The 23,222-nt window shown below is 37.2% G+C and overlaps 1 protein-coding gene across 1 annotated transcript in view; it reads left to right on the top strand.

The window, feature by feature from the left end:
* The first annotated feature begins 687 nt into the window (after positions 1-687).
* Positions 688-23,222, top strand: part of musk (muscle, skeletal, receptor tyrosine kinase) — a 54,754-nt gene continuing 32,219 nt past the window's right edge. The window contains exons 1-9 of the mRNA XM_055153198.1: positions 688-748; positions 839-925; positions 7,621-7,747; positions 7,832-7,983; positions 8,782-8,909; positions 8,988-9,129; positions 11,416-11,540; positions 16,949-17,108; positions 19,904-19,910. Of these exons, the coding sequence (XP_055009173.1) occupies positions 688-748; positions 839-925; positions 7,621-7,747; positions 7,832-7,983; positions 8,782-8,909; positions 8,988-9,129; positions 11,416-11,540; positions 16,949-17,108; positions 19,904-19,910 (989 nt within the window). The remainder of the gene's footprint in view (positions 749-838; positions 926-7,620; positions 7,748-7,831; positions 7,984-8,781; positions 8,910-8,987; positions 9,130-11,415; positions 11,541-16,948; positions 17,109-19,903; positions 19,911-23,222) is intronic.

Here is a 23,222-nt window from a genome sequence, read left to right as displayed (position 1 = left end):
CAGCCATTTCCACCCAAATCATTATTTCCTCAAACATTTATGCTGTATTTTAAGGGTTTCATATATTTATAACTTTTTAATATTTACTTTTTAAAATATTTAAAACCTGAAATACAATTTCATTTGTAACATGACCTGAACATGGATCTTCTGATGATAAGGCTGACCCTGAGTGGGGTTGTTGTTTAGCTTTTGTACATATCTTTCACGGTCAACAACTAGCAAAGTAGTAATGTATTGAGTACTGATTTGGTGTATTTTCTGTCATTATCTACACCTAGGGTTCTGTATGAATTATGTTTATTGACCCTAATTTGCATTAAAGTCAATGAGAGAGCATTGACCCCCCAAAAGTGCGGGAATGTCTCTCACCAAGTTCCCAGATGTGCCGGTTTAACGTATACTGTGAAAAATTCCACCCAAAAAATTATACTGTTCACCTTTACCGTAGTGTACCCCATTGGAGAATTTGTCAGAATATACAGTACAATAGAAACTTAACTACAAAACCTTTTTCCATATTTTCTTATTAAACATGTTTTACTAGTATGATTGGAATGTTGTTAGCTGATGGTGGGTGTGTGTGTGTGAGTGAACACTAGCTAGCCTGTGCATGTGTATTGGGGTTAGCTTTCAGGGCCAGTGACTGTACACGAGGACATATCCCAGCTGTCCCTGTCCGTCACCATGTCCAACGCACTCACAGTGTGCAGCAGTGTCCCAGTCAAAAGTGCATGGCTGTCCACTGGTGAGGGACGCTACCGAAGACTGTCCTGTCCTCTGCTATGGGAATATAACACAACTAAGTAACATTATTTTTTGTGTTGCATTTTTCGAGACAAAATGAAATGCGTTCAAGCTATTTTGGTTTTGGAAATCTTTGCTGTGCTGCTTCTCGTCACTCCAAGTTACGGACTACAAAGAGGTAAGAGGATTTTTTGGATTTTCTGGTAATGGTGTGTGATTATTACATTGTGAAGATAAAATGAAGGTAAATACTTTGTGTAGTTTTAGTTTAAACACTCACTAGTCTTATATTATTCCAGTGTGAAGATATGGCTTGCAAATGCATGGACTTATACTTAAAGGTGCTTTGTGTAACTTTTCTGGTGGAGGGTCCGTCAAACCCTTTTCTCTGTGTTATTGCTTTGTTTGGAATATTTTACAGTATACTTTAAACCTTTCTACCTTGATGAAGTTACAGGCCAGATCTGTGGAGAGGTGACCCCGTTCACAGTCAGAATGCTTGTTTTTCTAGGTCTTTTTATGCACTAAAACCACCTGTAATTGATTAAATGTAAGCTAGAGCTGTTTAAAGTCATATTGTGGAACATTCCAAGCAGAGGAATGACATATCCAACCAATCCAAACAAAAAAAAATACATAATGCACCTTTAAACAAACTTCACTGATCTACAAGAGACATTATTTGGACACAGTAGCTCACATATGATATAATATATAAATGGTAATAATAAATTCAAAATAAGTCCCAAAAAGAAGAGACTGGTATCAAATAATGTTGCCATAGCAATTAACAATTCAAAGCAAGATGGTGGAACTTTTTAAATTGCAAAATGTTCCCTATGAACAGGAAGCTGAAATTCATGAATGCTGTACTTTTTTATGTGTATATATATTTAGAAATCATTTGTAGAGTAGGAGATTAAAAAATTTAACTGGAAATTGGATTGTGGGCAAAAATGTGGTAATGAATTCATAATAAAATTGAAAATCAAACCCGCAGCGAGGTGTTTATTTTTCTTGCAGTCTTTTTTAGCTCTGTTAGAATGTTACCTCATCAAAAACATACCTGGGGTTGTGTTTTATTTCATTCACACATGTTTTAATAATCCTTTATTATTAGTCTGTGTACATCTGCAAAGCTCAAAAAGCTCTGCTGCATCGTGTGATGACATGAAGTGATAGTTTTCATGTTAACATCTACCTTTGACCTTCAGTTCAGTAGATGTATGGAGTTTAAAAATACAGTGTGACACTTCTGTATCACCGCATGTCATCACAAGGTGGGACAGAGTGTTTTCTGTCTGGGAGAAGAACTCACACAAAATAAGCAGTGTTTGTGTGAATGAAACAAAACACAACTCCAGGTATGTGATGAGAAACAACTCCAAGTATGTTTGTGATGATCAAACAACATTATAGCAGAGATCAGAAAATAGCATAATATGGGCCCTTTCACTTTAAAGTTACACTCATGATGTTAGATTTAGCTTACTTTCTTACAGATTTGCTGCCATCTTGCATATGCACTGCAAAAACTCAAATCTAGCCAAGATAAGATGACTTGAATTAAGAGAGTTGTATCATGATTTGAGTAAATTTCAGTTGACAAGTAAAATGATCTTAGCCAGGCTGGCGTCACCTAGTGCCGCCTCCTCAATTTCATTTCTCTCCAGCGACTAGGTCAGGAATCGGAATACACTAGACGGTTCGCAAAAACCCCAGAAGTGCGAATTCGGGCACCAGCCAATCAGCGAAGAGCCATACATTCTGTGTTGGCAACGATTCCTGAGATTGAGGATTTAAAGCCGAAACAAAGAGAATGTTTGTTGAATTTTATCAAGGGGAAAGACGTTATTGACCTTCTTCCTAAGGGATTTGGGAAAAGTTTAAAATACCAGTTAGCCCCGTTAGCGGTGCATTACATATGTCACGACCAAATAGCAGCATTTGGATAAATTAAAAAAGTACCTGCCTACTGTTGAGTGAACAAATTCTAACGCTGCCAGGTCAGACGGTTTCTATGAAGTGAAACCAGCTGATGAATCAGGCTAGAATAATTTACCAATGGATTTTTTGTACTTGAGATAAGAAAAACAACTCTTTGCACTTAAAATAAGAAACAAAATCAGCTCTTGCTTGAATTAAGAAAAACACACTTGTTCCATTGGTAGATCATTTTACTTGCCAAGCTGAATCTACTCAAATAAAATGAAATGTGCTTTATTGAAGTCTTTTTAACTTGTCTAGATATTGTGTTTTGCAGTGTGGTACTTTTTAATAGGGTCTGTAAGAACTGATCTGTGTTTTTTTTTCTTTTTTTCTTGACCAAGTCTAAAGCGAAGAAAAATAAACTGCCCGTAAACAAAAATCATACTGTTCATGAGGTGGCTGTGTTTGTTATATAGGAATAAAAGGCATTGGTGAACAGAGTCTAATCAAATTATACATCAACTTCCATGACTGAAACCCAAACCATGTTTTGGATGAAGACATGTAACCCCTAAAAAGCCAACATTATGAAATATAATCGTATCCCACATTTCCTGTTCTGTTTGTTCTATAGTGTATGGTCAGCAGCTCACCTGTTGTGTTGTGTGGACCCAGAGAGCAGGAGGTGTTTATAAGACTGTGTAAATGTGACAAAGCCCATGTCCTCACTGCACTTTACTGCATCCTGTCCCGGAGTACACCCAAGAGCCTGCTAACCTGCCAGTTCCTTCTGCTGACTCATCCTAGCACACTGTTACTGGTCTATGAGGGCAGGTTTATCTCTCAGTAGATTTGAGGAGGCTTGTGTATTGTGAGATAAATCTTGCTTTACTGTGCCATCAAGATCTGTTTACCATGTGTGAATAAATGCTGAACAATATTGGACAATGTTTTTTTGAAACTGAGACATTTTGCCGTTAGAAAGCTGTGAGCAGGCTGGTCTCTGCGTAGTTCTCACTTGTAATTTGGCCCAGTGGTATCACTCAATTCTACTAGAAATGTTTCATAGTGCACCTTTACCATTAGATCCTTAATAGTCACTATTCTCATTAACGTAAACTTAAAAAGGTACAAATGTCTCTGTCAAGCACTGTGCTATGTTACACCTATCCTGGGTGCCAAAATTATTTGACTGGACATTTATTTCTAATTTACATTTAATTTACTTTTAAAAGTTTTGTTTGTCCGAATCTGTATTTGTCAACATCGTTTAACATATGAATGACTAAACAGTTGCATGGCTCATGATATAATGGGCCCTGTTCATATTTAGTGGAGCATATACTCCCCGTCTGTCACCGTGTCTCCACAAACTGTCTGTACACAGATCACAGATGTGCTCTGACAGATGACAGCACTGACCTGTCCCACTGACCTGTCCTCCTTTATAACATGGATTCAAAGAATGGAAAAAGCCCACAGGACAAAAGAGACAAAACTTCAGAGCAAACAAAGAAAATATGAAAAGCATGTCATATGCTTTGGGTAAACTCTAAAAGAAGACATTTGTAGTCAATTTGACATAAAATTGTATGTGTTGCAGATGTTCATTTTTGTAGTGTGGCTTATTGGTGAACAGATCAGTCGTATCTATGCTCAAATTATAGTTAACTAGAATCAAGCAGACAGCAAAATGCAATTCTAGAATTGTGCAATGTAAGCATTAAGCAATAACTTTGCACAGAAAGATGTATTCTCACGATACTTGTTCACAAACTCATGAGAATCCATCTTGGCATCGCCCGCTGGTGCAATAGGGCCTGCCAGCTGATTGGCACACCAATCACAGAGCATGTTTGTGCAGAAGCCGAAGATATATTGAAATACTAGTAAGAGGAGAGTATAGTTTTAATATGGCTATAATTAAAAATATATATATTTCTTTGACAAGTATTGCACTTTTGCATTCATGATATACTGTGTTACATGAATATTAGAGAGAAGACTGTTATATGAACTGATAAACTAATCCAAGAAAGCCGTGCATTTCAGAGGTCTAAATTACAGATTGCATTAACTCAAATTTCAATTTGAGTATGAATTGTGCAGCCCTAAGTTTTATCATTGTTTTGGATATACCCAGAAAAAGCACATGACACAAGAGTCAAACTATCAATTTGACATTTAAGCAACCGGGCGCCAAACAGATGGCAACCAACATGGAGGATCAGATTTACTGCCCCCAAAGCTGGACAGGACAATGGGCAGGGACAAGGCCAGAGCACACAGTCAATATTTGTGAATAATACGTGAGCCAAAATGTCTGCCGCACATCAAGATTTATGTATGTGGAGACAGGAGGAGCGGAGAAACCAAACCTGTTATGATGGCAGTTTATGGTGTTGTCCAACGGAAAGCACTGAAAGTAGAATGAGGCATCTGGACTTGGTTTTTGAATTGATAGTGGCTTTAAAAATCATGTCTAGATTCCAGTCGTATTGTCTATTTCTGTAATATATTAGGAAAAATAAAAGAGGTTTGGGGAGGGTGAACAGTCATAGGAACATGCACCAGATGCTGTAATGTAAATCTTTTTATATATTAACAGACTTGAAAGAAATCATATCTGGTAGGTTATAGATTACAGCTAAAAATAGATATGGCGGTGGTATATGGTATATAGGATTATGCAGTACTGTAAATGGGCCACCAGAGGTCAGTATACTCTTTATGTTTTTTCCCAAGATAGTGCTAGGAATGCTGGCATATCATTAAAGCTCCAGTATGTAACTTTTTTGTTTTTGCCATGTTCTTTTGGATGTTTCTTACTGCATTGAATGAAAAACATAGAAAAACAGGTTCTGAACTTGCATCTCCACAAACCTGCTTCTTACTCTTACTTGGTCTGGAGGAGGGCCTCATCCTTGCTTTGTTTCCATGAAAATGTTTTTCCTTTGGCTATAATCTTCCACAGTATGGCATAAAACTGATGTTTCTTCATGGAGAATGTTCCAGAATATGTTTTTAACTTTCTGTTTTCATGGAATTATGTGGGTGAGTTTCGACCCCCAGAGCGTTGCATACTATCACTTTAATTAAAAGACCATCAAAGAAGTAACGATTGGATACTTTTTCTGTAAAATAAAGATGCTTACTCCCACAAATTCAAAAGTAAAAAGTCATCATAAATTGTACAATAAATATCTTCATTGATTATGTCAAGAGGATTACATAATATTTGGTTTGTAACCTTTATAAAACACCTTTGTTAATAGTTTTGAATTAGCAGAATGCAAAATATGTACTGGGAACTTCATTTTTTTGTTCAACATTATGTTATTTAGACACGCATGGTGATGTCCAACTCAAATATTCACTTTGTTACAAAACTATACCTGTACACAATATAATCTTATCAATCTTAGTCATGAAGTGGCTGTATTGTTGGACTAAAAAGGAAACAAAACACAAAACAATGACGTCTTCCAGTGCTGTTAAATGTTTTCCCAGATGATAAATATAATTCGGATTCTTCTTGACAAATGTATTTTCCTCTAACCCGTGTCACACTTATCTAAAATAAAAGCTATAACTCCCCACAACGAAATGATTTACACACACACACCTGATCCATATGAGTAAAGCAGGTGGCTCGACTCCTTTAAAAGTACTTCAAACCAGTACTTCAACTTTCCTTCACCGAGTGCTGAAATATGATCGAGGTCAGTGGACTCATAGGGGAATATAGCCTGGTTTTGAGTCCCGTATATGAATCATCATGAAATGTATTCTTGATGAAACAGTACAAATCATAGCACTTCTGAATGTTGAATCAAGTTATAGTTAAAGGTGCTCTACCTGATATGGACTGTTTTAAAAATAAGAAAACAAACGTAGTTCATTTAAAACAGTTTACAGTGGTCCAAAATTATTCTTCACTAATACATTCCAAGCATCCTTATTATTCACAGTGATTGAGTTTGTGAGCAAGTTTCACAACTTTCAGAGACCAGTACAGAGTTTTACCATGACTGTAATGGCAACAACAACTAGCATGCTAACACTCACTTAGATGCAGACAAAAGCTGCCTCTGTTCTTTGGCAAGGCAACATTTTGCACAACATACTTTGGAAAAACATCTTGTACAGGACCTTTAATTGTAATGTGACCCAACCTTAAACAAATGAACCTGCTGGCCATGCTAGTGTGTCATCTGGTGCATCTGGTAGCCATTTACTGTGTATTCTGTGGTTATACTATTGTACTAGAATTTTCACTTTTAATCCTATACCAACTGAAACCAAGCCTGCAGACAATACAAATTCAACCTTTAAAGTTGAAACACCATAGTTGTACGCAATTGTCTGTGAAATTTAAATTCAGATGTAAACAGATTCAGTATTTTAGTAAATATGGCACTAGGATGGACTGAATTGGGGTTTATAGTTCAAAGTTACAGGAGAAATATGTTCTTGTATTGAATGCATATTGAATATGTGAGCTATTTTGATTTTTACAAACCTATTTATAGATTTATTTACAACCTTGTAACAAAATGCTTTGTGATGTACCTCTGTGGATCTACCTAAATGGTGAATGAACTCTTAAGTCTTACTAAAGAGCATTTTTCAAAGAAACTGTAGCCCATTTTAGATTTTCATGTAATTAAGTAAACCCCAGTGCAGATTTATATGTTGTAAAAACAGCTTTTAATGCTGTGCATGCTAGTTGTTAGTTTAACCATGATGGACAAAACACATGCTGCCCTCTCAAATGTGTGGAAATCTGTTAGAAACTCTAATTAGGATGCTTAATGTTTTCTAGAAAAGGAACAGAACAGGAATAACTTTTGTACCATTGCAACCTGTTTCAAATAAGGTTCTTCTGTTTTCCACATTTTTAAGACAGTAAAAATCTGGTGCATGTTTTCCAATCTTCTCCAGCTCCTCGGATCATAACACTGTTGGAGACCGTAGATGTGCTACTGGACCATAACGCCACATTTATCTGTGAAGTGGAGTCCCGCCCCTCTGCTGACATCACTTGGACCAAGAACAACCATCAGATCATGTATGCCATCATCAAGTATTCAGCTAATGTAATTTTTTTCCAACAATTATAAATATGTTGTTTTTTTTTGTTTTTTTTTACCAGGTACTACGACCAGCGTTACATCACCAAAGAGCAGGGTCAAATGCTGATCATCCCACACGTGCGAGAGTCTGACAATGGAGAGTACTGCTGCATCGCCAGTAATGGTATCGGGGAACCAGCCAAGAGCTGTGGAGCACTACAGCTAAAAATGAGTGAGTCTTGACAGTATTTTCTATTATAGTTTGGTAAGAGTTACGTACAAACAACATGGGGATAACTGTCTATTAAATGAATAAATGCTGGCAGTTATCCTGGTTGATGAAGTTGTTTTGATGTAAGAGGAGAATGATGACTTTGTTGGGGAAAATTAATCTAGCCAGCAAGATGAATTCTTGAGATTTTTGTGAGTTCAAAACCTCTTGAGAATCCATTTTGTTAGGCTGTGCCTTGTGATAGGTCCCTGACCTTTCAGTGAGAGCCATCCCATATCAATCTGGCCAGAGCCAATTTAGGGGAAAATGTCAGTTGCTGAGCCTTGAAAAAGAGGGAAAGGAGAAGGTGACTGCGGAGAGGAGCAAAAGGAAGATGCTGATGCCTGGCTGCAAATTGTGGCTTGTCTGAATCTCGAAAGCTAAGCGGGGCTGGGCCTGGTTAGTACTTGGATGGTAGACCACTGCGAAAACCAGGTGCCACAGTGGGGCGCCAGTGGCAGAAGTGTCCTTAGGCAAGGCACTTCACCCAACTTGCCTAATACGAATGTGTTGTGTTGGAAGTGTGTGTTGGTGTTGGTTGGACAGGCCACTTATTTGATGAGCACAGATAAGGAAACTTGCTTCTCTCAGCCTCAGGGCAGGTATGACTGGCTAGTACTAACAGGTGAGTGAAGGCCATAACAAGGCAGGCAGTACAATGTTCTTGGTTGAACATATGCAATGATTATTATTATTTTTTAAACTTTCAAGAAGTACAAAACAATTGATTTTCCTATTATTTTTTATAATTTTTTTCAGAACCACAGATCAAGCGCCACCCCACCAATGTCACCCTGCTGATTGATTCCAAAGCAGTGTTGCCATGTGTTACGTTCGGAAACCCCAAACCCGACGTCACCTGGCTAAAAGACGATGAGCTTATCAAGGTGTGCATATATTTGTTACAGTTTAAGAACACTTAAACTTTATGTTACTTTATTCATTTTAATGTCTTCCTAACCCAGCTGAGTGAGCGTGTGACCATCTTGGACTATGGAGCACTGAAGATCCACAACATTCAGAAGGAGGATGCAGGCCAGTATCGATGTGTGGCCAGGAACAGTTTTGGATTGGCCTTCTCCAAACCCGTCACCATAGAAGTGCAAGGTGTGGTTTCTTCACTATTCTATTCCTATTTAAATGAGCCCTATGCAGAATCAAGTTTTATTTATTTACCTACTGGAGATAGCAGAGAGTACCAAGATTATATACATTTGATGGACAATTTCAAAGTCAATCAGCAAATAAACAGATATGCTCAAGATTTGGGGTATTCGTATTAGACTAACTGACAATTTTAAGATTAGCTGTAAGAAAATGTATAAAAATAAATCAATAAAAGTAAGTACCGTAATTTCCGGACTACTGAGCACACCTGAATATAAGCCAAATCAACTAAAAGTCTTCAAGAATGTTTTCAAATTCAGGCCATCTGCTTTGATTGCCTCTGAAAGCTTTTGTCATCTTTTTGCTTTGAGTCAGTTTGTCATGATGCCGTCACTAAAGTCTCACCATTGACTCACTGATGACAAGCTTATGTGCAGCAGCTCTATTTTACTTCTGCAAAAACTGCATCATCTGCATTTCTTCATGTGTTTTCCATAAGGAGGGTGTGTGTATGAAGCACAAAATAACTGTTCAAAACACAGTCAAACGAGCATCTTCCTCCTTCCATGTCAAGATGTGATTTATTTACACTGCTGTTTACATGTTTGCTCCACCCTCAGGTTGCTGAGGGTGGCAATGTTTTATCATTTGTACTGTTTCATTTGCAGATTCGACAAGAACAATGCTGACTCCAGTCAAACTTGTGTCTAACATGACTGCGATTAATGCATGGCTTCAGAACAACGTAAATGAATGCTTGCAATTGTATATATGACTATAAGTTGTTTGGTATGATAAACAGGTTATAAAAATATGAGTAAGAGGGTGCGTGGGCCTCAAACCTATGCCCCCCATGAAATGACAAATCCATTTTCTTTACCTCTACACTACATCAACATATGTAACTTTCCTTTTAACATCTATAACTGTCATGCGCGTTACTGTCACAATAGACAAGTTAGCTCTGCTTTTAAAAGCGTGAGCCGTCGTTTGCCATGTGCCTCGTGCGTGCACTACAGCACTGAACTAAAGTCTGCAGAAGGTTGCATGATGGTGTTTTAAAAGGCTACAAAACAAACTTTGCCTCCATACCTTGATGTGACACCTGGCAGGGTGTGTTATCTTGTGACACCCATTTTAGACAATTTACCAGAGGTTAACATGCCTCCAATGTTACTGTAACGTGCATGACAGTTATAGGTGTTGAAATGAGACTTGTGCATGTTGATGTAGTGTAAAGGTAAAAACACTGGTCTTGTCATTTTCTTTATAGGGGACATGAGTTTGAGGCCCTCTTACTTATATTTTTATAACCTATTTATCATAGTCATTAAGGGACACCAAACAACTTATAGTCGTATATACAACTGCAGGGATTTATTTACTTTATTCTGAAGCCATGCATTAATCACAGTCATGCCAGACACAAGTTTGATTGGAGACAGCATTGTTTTTGTCGAATCTGTAAATGAAACTATATGTCAACAACAAAGGATAAAACATCTTGGCGTGCACATGCCTGATGTGACCTGAGGGTGGCGCAAATTTTTAACACCAATGTAAACAAATCACATCTTGACATGTTCACACGAAGAACCGGAACACCAGCTACTAAAGTTTGAAAAGTTTCCTCTCGTCATTTACGCACTCACCTGCATGTAATGCATACAGGTGTGACATATTGCCTTCACTCATGTTAATTTAGCATCATAACTTATTTTATCATTCGGCGATAAACTGTTTTAGTGCGCTGACAACAACGCTGTCTAACGCTGCAACTTTATGTTAATAAATAATTTGTCCACATATTAGCCACATCGCTGTATAAACTGCAGGGTTCGAAGTGTGAGAAAAAAGTAGTGGCTTATAGTCAGAAAATTTCGGTATAAAATGTAATTTTGCACAGTAGAAATGAAATTAAGAGAGCACAAAAATCATAATCTAGATAAACAAAATAATAAATACTGTATTATATGAATGAATAATGCACTGTAAAGCTTCTTGAAAGGCATTATTATTAGTATCAACAAACAGTGTGCTCATCAAAATCCAATTTGCTATTCAATTAATTACTTGTCTACTAAGTTACTGCAAGCACAAAAAAGCCTTTCTTCTCTCTAACTACTCAAACTCTCTCCAGCTACACCCCCCACAGGCACATTACTACCACAGGGCCGATGAGTTATGGATCCTCTCTCATCGTGGAACCTTGTGGATCAGCATATGCCTTGTGCAGCACATTAAAGTGTCCCCCTTCGTCTGCCTGTGATTTGTGTGTGTCTGCAGCGCCGGCGCGGATCCTGCGGGTTCCAAAAGATAAGAAGGTCGCATATGGCAGCCAGATCTCCCTGGAGTGCAACGCCACGGGCAACCCCATCCCCACCATCACCTGGCTGGAGAACGGAAACACTGTAAGTAGCGGTGGAGGAAGGTGACAAAATTGAACATTAAGGCTGTAGTCGATTAAAGACATGTCCTACCGACTGATTAGTTGACTTAAAAGGGGGTGTGGCAAAAGCTCTCAAAACTTAAGTACGTCTGTGTATCTGACCTAAACTACACTCACAACACTACACCTGCAAAACAACTATTTATGCAGAAGAAAGTAGTAGGAAACAATGTATTTACATAAAGACAGACTAAAGGGGTAAATGATTAGTTTAATCTGCCATTTTACCTATATATACCAAAAATGTTCAAATCTTGAGCTAACTTACTCACTGACTTCTCCTTTCTGCTGTTGTCCATATAAATCCTTATCAAAATAAAATAATTAGTCAATAATACAAATTTTGGTGACTAAGATTCAACAGAAATGTGCAAAATTGTTCCTGTGTCTAGGTGGAAGTTCAGATATTTATTTTTACCTCCGCCAAGGAGGTTATGTTTTTGCCGGCGTTTGTCTGTTTGTTTGTCTGTTTGTTTGTTTGTTTGTTTGTTTGTTTGTCTGTTAGCAACATAACTCAAAAAGTTATGGACCGATTTTGATGAAATTTTCAGGATTTGTTGGAAATGTGAAAAGGAAGAACTGATTTCATTTTGGGGGTGATCCGGAAGAAATCCTGGATTCTGGATCACTTTGAAATTGTAGTTAACATTGTGGTAAATGGGGCCAAAAATTTTGTTTCTCAATATCTCGGTTAATTATTGACCAAACCCCATGAAATTTGACTCAGGGGTGGACAATGGGAATCCTCTTTCATATTCCAAATTGAAAGATATGAGACAAATATTTATGGAAAACACAATTAATATGAGGGGGACTGTAGTCCTTGGCGGAGGTCTGCGCTCTCTGAGTGCTTTTCTAGTTTATTTTAAAATGATTATAACTAAATGGGCTAAAATGTACTTAATTCAGTTGTAGATGAGTTCAAATCTGACACAAAAAGTGACTGTAAAAAAGTCATGTATTATTTTATCCATTCTTTTTGCTGCAATTGATCATTTAATTAGCATAGACAGCATGCTATACTTGGTTTTCTAATATTGCATATCTTTAAACATTCATGTTGATAATATCTAGATGTTCTATTACCCAGATCAAACTATAAATACAATAAGTAGAAGTAAGCTAAATGAAAAATCATGCACGGTTTAACTCACAGGTATACATGCCTAATGTGGATCTAATCATGGATCAGCGTGGACAATAGTTGTTACATTCCACCATTGTTGTCACTTAATACAGCCAACTACAGAGGCATTTTGTCACATAGCATACATTATCACACATTGTCAGCTGTAAAGCCTCATAATGCTAACGTCAGGATAACAAGTGGTTGCTATAAAACAGTCTGGTGTTTTCTCACTGTTATTGTCAGTGCATATTCTTTCCATATCCACAGTAAATATCAAATCCATTAAAAACATTGGGGTGAGATTGTGGCACTTGACTTCATTAGTTCTTTGGCGATAGGATTAAAGCTACCATCCGTTATTTGATTAGCCGACCCAACCCTGTTGTATTCTCAAATAACACCACTAGATGTTATCTCCGTTACTGCAGTCTGACAGTGTAACAGCGTTAGCCTGACAGAGGAAGACCAGAGAGCACAGGTGAGTCTGAACAAAGACCAGGAGAGGGGAGAAAGGACTGGGGAGGGGGAAACAGGTTCCACATCAGCCTCCTACTGGTGAAAAAAAAAAATAAAAATCAAATACAGATTGTAACAATTACACATGGTAGCTTTAGGAGATATGCTGACTTACAACATAATTATTTCTGGGAGATCTTACAGTAACTATGTGCTGTGCATTTGCCTCACTGCTCACTGTACCCCACAAGAAGAGCCTACATTTTGTCTTCATGTATTTCTGTCAGACTTTCAGTTTCAATCAAAGCCCTGCCCAGACCTATTCAATTGCTGGCACAGGGGCCTGGCCCAGTCCACCAAACAATGTGGCCACCATCCACAGCCAATCTTCCCATGAACTGTATTTTAATTCTATATTCACACACATTTGTTTTATTTTTTAAATTTGTTTATTTATTTTTTTCTTTTCAGATAGCTAAAATGAGAAAGCATATCCTTCCCTTTGTCATTCCCTTTAGTTGTTATGTGTTCCCTTACATAATTTATCCACTTGCCCATTTTACAACAATGTTAGTTTTGTTACTCCATGTGTATGCTAATCAGATGAAAAAGTAAACAGTTTCCAATTTAGTTGAAACTTGGAAGACATAGAGAGCTACACCCAGACAATCTTGCTGAGATTTTGTAGTGTCAAACTGGCTATTTTTTAAAGGGAGAGACTTGTATAAACTTTAATATTAAATGCATATCTATTTTAATTACAAATCTGCTAATAAAAAATCATGATGGATAAATCTCAGGTGTAAAAAATGTATTCTTTTTTTCGGTAATGTCACCCATCTAACAAAACATAAAACTATGCTAATCAAATCTTCCAAATCAAAAAATGAATCTACACTTAATCCACTGTTAATCTTCATTATTACCCATATATAATTGTATTTATACAGAATGAATAATGTAACATATTTTGATTCGGGTGTCTGTCCAGTGCACATCTCCACGCCCCTCTGCGGGTTCACTGTAGGATCACTTCTCTAAACAGAGCTGGAATTCTCATTATGTTGACAGAGGATTGAGGAGCTTGCTTTTCATTTAGTCACTAATGCACAGAGTTATCACGGGGTTATTAGATAGTATTGACTTATTACTTGAAATGAAGCTCCATGATGCTCACCCAGTCATACAATTGAAATGTTTTGAATGGATTTAATGAAAACGTACTTGGTATTAAATTCTTGTGTGGTCTCTAAAAGTAATATGTTTTTAATTATTTCTCATTGTAACTTAAAACAAAGAAGATGAGGCAACACCCAATAGTCAACACCCATGTCACACCCTGAAACACAATTTGTTCTCTGTATAATTAGATTCATCTTGATTTATTTATTTCACCCGTCACTCACCATTTGTGTGCCTTAAATTTAGTTGTCACTTTAGGGGGAATAGTACAGATCATAATTCTTGAGAAAGCTTTTCTGCATAAACCCTCTTAAAATGGAAGTAAATGTGTTTTTGATCCTAAACTGTGTATATGGTATTTCAATAGCATTATCTACTAGAGGTGTAACGATATCCAAATCTGACGATACGATATCGTCACAGTATGAACCTCAGGATACGATATTTATTGCAATATCATGGGAAAGCTCACAATATGTTGGGGAGGCTCACGATTAGGGATGTAACAATATCCAAATCTCTCAGTATGATATTTTCACAATATACATCTCACAGTATGATATTTGTTGCGATATTTTGTGGAGGCAAACAAAACTGATAATATGCGACTTTTTCTTCTTAATATGCCTTGACAAGACTTAATCCAAAGAACTAAGTCTTAAAAGTGCTTAGAATTGTTATTTCGTCTTGTAGTCTGCACTGAAATGGAGCAAAGGATCATGGTCTATGTAGTTCTCTGTTTTTTTTTAGTCATTGCTGCACCATAAGTCTTAAATTAAGCAAAGAGACTTATAATTCGACACATTGTGATGGTCCACGATATAATTGTGAGAACTTTGACAATACTATATCACAATATTTCGGTTATTGTTACATTCCTATTATCTACCTTTTTTTTTTGTTTTTGTTTAGTTTTCTTGTATCTTGAATCCAGCAGTTGATGACAGTACAAAAGACTGCCCCGATTACCACCAGATGGTTCTGTTGACAAAATGTGGTTAGACGAGTCACATTGTTCCTTGTACCTTTAGACGCCACCCTCTGATTTTGACCCATCCTTTAATGTTTCTTCAGGAGCAGTGATTGGGGACCCATCCCCATGATATTGGTCAGAACTAACTTAGCTGGAGAATCTAATGTACATGTTTTGGGGTGATGAGGGAAGCCAGTGGCAACCCACAGGGATAAAACATCCAAACTCGACACAGAAAGTCCTGAGCCTGAGTCCTAACCACTCTGCAACTGTGCCGCTATAATACCACATACCTCCTGCAAAGCATTCATTTACAGCATGCAGTCCTGAAGACTTTGGCAGCACATCAGAGTTGTTAATATTCCTTAAACGGGTGACTGAGCAGTGGAACTGTAAATTTAGCCATATCTCCCATCAGCACCTCTTCAGTCTCCCTGCTCTCCTGTAGATCTTTTATATTTATATCAGTGTAAAACAGGAACTAAAAACAACATGCACATTGTATGCCTATCTTTGACCAAGTGTGAATACAAGCACATTTGGAAATGAAAACAAGACTATATTAATCACTGACTATGAATGTACACCGTAGTTTATCATATACTTGACAGCTTTGATAAAAAATATAACTGATTTCACCATTCAGTACATATAGAAAGTCTGATGAAAACCTATTCTGAGATGCATGGGCAAACTGGATGTGTAGGATACTGGTTTACTAATAATATTGCCTTAATCTTATATAGCACTTTTCCAGGCACTCAAAGTTGTGTTAAATTTTGTGCTTTATTCATTCAATTCATAGCCATAAACGCGCTGGGGTAGAAGTGAGGCTTTTACCTTTTGTTAAAGTAAAGACTGGACATTTGAGGTCTCTGCGGGACAGAATTTTCAGTCCTGCTCTCACCCGCACCCACACTGTGCAGTCCCACTCCCGCAAAGAATTGTAATTTTCAGTCCCGCTCCTGCCCACATCTGCGATATCTAGTCACCCTCAAATCCCGCAAGATGGGGACATTCACTTTCTTAAGCTCTATCAAACACGGAGAAGTGGAAAGGAATTGTCTAAAATGTGCATGAGATTAAGCCACATCCGCAAATTTAGGCTGCATAAAATGTTTTTATTAATGCCAAATAAAATAACCAGCACACATGATGTATGATAGGCATACATTAATCATTTGTATATTTTACTTTACACTCATAATTAGTTTGCAAAACTGCAGTTTAGCATCCCACCGGCCCACTCCCGCAGTGTGCAGTCCCGCTCCTGCCCGCACCCGCAAAGAGCTTTCAAAATGTGTCCCACGCCGCACTGTTTTGTGTCAGGTCCCGTGGTGTGAGATGCAGGTTTCTTCTAGCAATTCCAGAGCTGAAATTGTCCAAATTATAGGAAGTTGTGTGGCATTTAAAAACACAGTGGGGCCCAAGGTGGAAAAAAGTGTTTTCCTTTTGAGAGAAGAACTTAGCCTTAATATGCAGGACTTCTGTGAAACAAACTCCAGGTATGTTTGTGATGAGGAAACAACATTATAACAAATATCAGATAATACACAGCTATCACCTTCCCTTCACGTTTCCCTTAATATTGCCGTAATTGATGTAGTATTTTATGTCTTTATTTTTCCAGATCTCGGGTGCTTCCGTGGATGAGACCCTGGTAGGAGATGTGATCCTTTCTGTTCTGAAGGTGACTGTGACTAAACCAGCCCTGTACACCTGCCTGGCCTCCAACAAGCACAGTGCTGGAGCCAACACGGTCAAAGCTACAGCCAGAGTCACTGTTGCAGGTAACTATAGCAACAACCATTTTGTGTTTACATGATATTTTTAGATGGTATTTTCACTAGGGATACAAAGTTAATACAAAATGGAGCTTTCTTCCCTCACAGCAAGTTAACCTAAGGGCAGATTCAGTTACATTTACTTGAGAAATTTTAAAAGACATTTCACTTTTACTTTTCTACTGATTTTGTTTTTATTGTTTCTTAAAGTGGCCAAACGTGCACAAAATTATAGCTATAATTAAATATGATAAAGCATTGTATATGTTTTCTAATGTCCATATTAGAACTTTCTTTCTCAAAGAAGTAAGAAAGTTTTTTTACTTCTTTGAATTTTATTTCACCTATAATTTATTTCCCACCCTTTTATTCTTTTACTTCTAGTAGCATACTTTTACTCCTACTTCACTAATATTTTTAGTGAGGTAAAGTACTCTTATGTAAGAAAACTCTTTATGCTGAAAATATGAAATGATTTGAACATTTGTGTTTCTTGCACCGCTCCTTCAGACACAATTTTGTTTTTCTCATTTTCTATCCTTTAAAAATAACAGATTTTCTCTATTATTTGACCTTCCAGGAGCACTATGATATTATTTTAAAGTAGCATTACTCTTACTTTTTTGGCTACTACCCACCGCCAAAACATACATGTTAGGTTTCTGGGTTTTGTGGTGACATACACTGACTTACATTCATTTCCTGAACATTAACCATAATTACTACTTGCCTAACCTTAACCCGAACCACAACATTAACGCTTTTTGTAACTTCTCTGGTGTGGGATCTGCCATCTGCTTGTCTTGTAGATATTATTGCTTTGCTTGGAATACTACACAGTATGGCATTAAAGTTATTGATCTCCATGGAGACAGGAAATGTCACCAGGCCAAGTTACGTGTCAGATATGTATACAGATGAGCCTGTTTACTGTAAGAGAATATATTTTCCAAGGTATTTATTTTACCAATAAAACAGTTGTAACTATGCAGTGATCCAGGTTTTACTGTTTCAGTACCAATGCTGATACTAGAGATAGACCACTATATACCAGTTGGCCAGTATTTGCACGTTTTAACATATTGGTTATCTGTTTCTCCAGCACAGGACGATATTTAGTTTTGACCGACCAGCTGGCTACCTAAAGAATGTACATAAACTTTACTTTAACACTTAAGTGCAAAGGGATAACTGTACAAAATATAACTACGCAACTGTTTTAAGGATTTATGGTTAAAAAAAGGGCAGTGAATGAGTTTATAGTAAAGTTAAATCACTGAATCTGAGGAAAATAATAAAAATCAGTCCTATGTGTCGACCCAAAAATATTGGCAGAGCTTATCAGCCTTTTGGTTGGCTGGATTCTGAACAAATGGTATCAGCACTGGCTTTAAGTATCTTCCCATACCCAAAATTAACTGATATTGGTCGATACTTGGGCAGAGACTGAAAATATAATTTATTTTCTTTAAACACAAACTGTATAATGAAAAAAAAAGAACCAAATATGTTGTGTAACTACTGAATACATATGGAAGACAGAAGCTGATATCCAATCCACCAAAATGTTCAATATCGGCACTGATAACCAATACCGTATAGCAGGGGTGTCAAACTCAATTTCACAGAGGGCCAAAATTAAAAACTGGGATTAAATCGTGGGCCAAACTAAATATTTTTTGAAAAATTTCAACAACATCTGCATGTTTTTTCTTCTTTTGACTTATGCAATGTTAAACCTTTTCTTATTAAAATAAATGTTTAATAATAGTTTTGTTTAAACATTGAATCCAGAACAAGCTAAATATAAAATAATAACAACATTTTTAATAAATGTCTCTGTAGCTTTTGAACTCCTATTAAATTATTATTATTTTATTTTTCCAAAAGCCAACAACCAGTCAAAAATAACAACTTCAAAGTAACAACTACAACTTGCTTCAATGAAAATCCAATCTTTCAACTGTGAACAGTCAAAAATCATAAAGAAAACATTCATCCAAGCTCAGTTTGCTAGACTGTGATTTACTCTGATGCACACGGGTCCAAAGCAGATACAAATACTTGGCATCTCTTCTTAGATACAAGTTCATCAAAGTAGTAGTATTATTAGTAGTAGTATTAGCGGTGCATGTGCCATAATGGTGCGGCAGCTTGCGAACCAGCTCTAATACATATTTGATATGATCCCGCGAGCCAAATATAACTATATTGCGGGTCAAATTTGGCTCCCGATTTTGACATGTCTGCCGTATAGTATCGGTGCATCCCTAAGTATACCTGAGTAAATAAAATGGCATACTTTCAGGCAATGCAAGTACAGCACCCAGCTTGTTAGAATGCTACAGTATAATATATATAAAAAAGACCTTATTTTACTACACATATTGACACTAGTTTTGTTTTCTGGTAATTTTAAAGTGTCTCTTCTCAAAATAATCTCAAAAATTTAAACCGGTCCTTAGCTGTCTTCTAGTCCATTTATTGCCCCTTGTGTTATTCTTTGGGAGCCTCAGCTGTGGTCTCTCCATTTGCCCCGACAGCCAAACCCCACACCCCCTCCCCTTCTGACCATGTGCCCAGGACACACTCACCTCCCTGGGTCACGGACCACACACACGCTGGCCTCCCCTGCCTCTGTCACTGTCCTCACTGAGCTGTATGACGTGACCCAAGCAATATGGCAGTTCGTCTCTTTAGGTCCAAACACACAATTTCTTCTCTAAATAATTTGTTTCTCTTTATCTTTTTTCTCCTGCCTGTTCAACTGTTGTCATCTGGATTCTGCCATTTCCCCATAGAGTGGAGGTAAGAGGTTTTACTTAAACTGGATCCTAAGTGTTCTGTGTCATTGGAGTTAGCAGCTGGTGCGTTTTCAAAATGTCAAATTGAATAGCTGAATCTAAGTTGTAAGAAATTCATTGTCAGTGGAGTTGTAGCGCTAGTTTGCGTAAGCACAAGGGGTGGGACGAGACACAATTTTCACAAGACGAAATACAACACGAGACGAGATTAGGTCCACTAACTTCGCTATTGTATTTATTTTATACTTTAGGGGTCATTGTAGTTGCTTTTTGGAACTACAGCTTCTCAAATTGTGTAACTCACCAGCTCTTAACTCTTTTTTTGTCTAAGGTAAAGGTGAATTCAGGGGGAAAAAAATCTCACAAGATCATTTTTCTCATGTGTGCGCAATCTTGAGGCAATGTTGTCTCGTGAAGTCTTGTAGCACGAGATCTTGTCCCATATCCAATAAGCAGACATACATACTTAAAAGTTTGGACTTTCTTGTTTCTCTACTTTCTACATTTGAGATACACCCAGAAGACATCATATATATGAAGCAAGATATATGGAATTATTTAGTCAGGAAATAAAAGTTACATTATATAAAAATAGTAGTAATAGTCATTAAAATTTTTCTTTGCTACATAATTCCATTCATCTTACTTCATATGTTTGTATTATATTATGTCTGCTGTATGTGTATCAAAAGTAGAAAGTAGTAAACAAATAGAAAAAAAAAATTGAATTCAAGGGTGAGTTCAGACTTTTGAGTGGTTTGTGTATGTCTCTTTTACATATTTTTGGGTGATTATTGCAGAGGTTAATTTGAATAAGTTAAATAAAGATTCACAAAAATATATTGCAACACAACATTGCCACGAGATTTAGCACAGATCAACTTCCATAGCATGTACTTCGAGCAATGTAATCGGTCCCTAACTTTTTGATCAGTGGCACGCTGGACCATTTTCAACTACAGTATGCAAACATATTTCCATTTTTTGACTTTACTATTACTGTATTTTTAGGACTATACGTCGCTCCAGAGTATAAGTCGCACCAGCCAAAAATGCTTAATAAAGAATTAAAAAACAAATATAAGTCGCACTGGACTATAACTTTTTGGGGGAAATTTATTTTATGAAATCAGAGACCAGGACATTTCATCTTGAAAGGCAAGTTAGAGTAATAACAGTAGTACAGAGAACAACAGGCTGTTAACGGCACATATGAACAGTTCTTCAGATGACTATAGCATAAACAACAGAACAGAACAAACTCTCCATCTCACTCCAAATCACTAAATCCATTGAAGTCTTCATCCTCAGTGTAACCTCTGCAGTCTCCGAAGGTAAACAGGGCGCTGCTTCCTCAAACTCAGCATCATTTCCAGTTAGAATTATTCGGGCCTTTCTGAATCCCAACAGGGTGGTTTCGGTTGTCACTAAAGACCAGGCTTTGCCGATCCATCCAGTGACTTCCAGGAAAGTTGCGTGGTGCATCCTCCCAGTTACCATGAAGGTGTGTTCTCCATCCCCACTTTCCGACAGTTCCTCACTCACTCCAAACTTTCTTTCTGCTGCTCGATTACCGTTTTCGGCTGAATATTTCACTACTTGCAGCAGGACAGCGCCTTTTTTCTGCAGGAGACATGCACAGTAGTGAGAGTAGGAGTAATAGGAGTAATAGGAGTAATAGGAGTAATAGGAGTAGCAGATACTGACACACAAGCCTAGCGCGCCCTCTCGCACCTGTCAGTGTGAAAATTTTAATATAAAAGTCGCACCGGAGTATAAGTCTCTTAGAGCCCACATGAGGCCACTTTGTGTTGTCTGCATCTAATTATAGTGTTCAAGAACCAGGAAGTACTCTATTAGCATGCTAATGTGTGTTAACCTGACCTTGATGGAAAAACTCCACTTTCCACTCTTTGAATCTTATAAACTGATGTGTATGGAAAGTGAGGAGTTCGTGCAGGGTCTTCTGTGGGTTGGGTTAGCTTGTTTGATATTATCCTTGTCTATTTGATATTATGGCATAAATATTCATGATGAGTAAAGTCTGTTGTTTGTGAGTTAGGCAAAATTTGACTCCAAAATAACTAAATCTGACAAATGAGCATGCACGTCATAGCACGCGTCTGTCACAGTTCACAGATTTTATTATTATCTTCAGTTCTGCTGATTAATAGTGCTCATTTCCAGAGATTTTCAGACCCTGCCCTCACATCTGGAGTTTATCAGAGCAACATGCAAAAAGTGTGATAGTGAGGAACAAATGATGGAGGGAGAACTCATTTATAGGGCCTATATTACACTACTTTCTGATCTCTGTTATAATGTTTTCTCATCACAAACATACCTGAAGTTGTGTTTTGTTTCATTCACACATGTTTAACACACAATCCTGCATATTTAGGGAGTTTAGAGTTCTTCTCTCAAACAGAAAACACTCCGTTCCACCTTGTGCTGTGATGTGGTAATAGCTGAAGTGCTCCACTGTGTTTTTAACCAAATTATAAGTAAATAAATTGCAATTTATTTTGCTTTATGTAAATATTTGTAAGTTGTAAAGTTTTTATAGTGAACATAAGCAACCACATAATGTTTGAAACTATGTAGTGAATAGTGGTGGGTTAATACTGTATAAGTTTTTCTTCTTCCCACTCTTTTTCGAGAAATGTACTTTTCTGTTGTTTACATTGTATATGTAGTATGTATGATTATGAGAGATGTAACAATAATCAAAATATCGTCATATCAAAGTTCTCACAATAATATCATGGACCATCACAGTATATTGAATTACAAGTCTCTTTGCTTAAATTAAGAGTTATGGTGCAGTAATAGCTATAAAAACACAGAGGGATCTACATAGACCATGATCCTTTGCTCCATTTCAATGTAGACTACATGAAGAAATAACAGTTCTAAACACTTTTACGTCTCAGTTCTATGGATTAAGTCTTGTCAAGGCATTTTTAGAAGAAAAAGTAGCATATTAACAGTTTTGTAAGCCTCCCCAAAAATGTCGCAATAAATATCAAACCATGAGATGTATATCGTGAAAATATCGTACCGAGAGATTTGCATATCGTTACATTCCTAATCATGAGCCTCCCCACCATATCGTGAGCTTTCCCACAATATCGCAATAAATATGGTACCATGAGGTTCATACCGTGACGATATCGTACCGTGAGACTTGGATATCGTTACACTCCTAATGATTATTGTTTCTCTTGGATAATTTCAGCCCTGGAATTGCTAATCTCTACTGAACTGGTAGTTGTTAACCTGAAAAATACAGCTTCATGACATCACAAGATGGAAC

This window comes from Boleophthalmus pectinirostris, unplaced genomic scaffold (genome assembly GCF_026225935.1).
Source record: "Boleophthalmus pectinirostris isolate CB_2022bp ecotype Guang Dong unplaced genomic scaffold, ASM2622593v1 HiC_scaffold_18, whole genome shotgun sequence".
Lineage (NCBI taxonomy): Eukaryota > Metazoa > Chordata > Actinopteri > Gobiiformes > Gobiidae > Boleophthalmus > Boleophthalmus pectinirostris.
The sequence above is the reverse complement of the archived record's forward strand: the minus strand, read 5'-3'. Positions and strand labels throughout refer to the sequence as shown.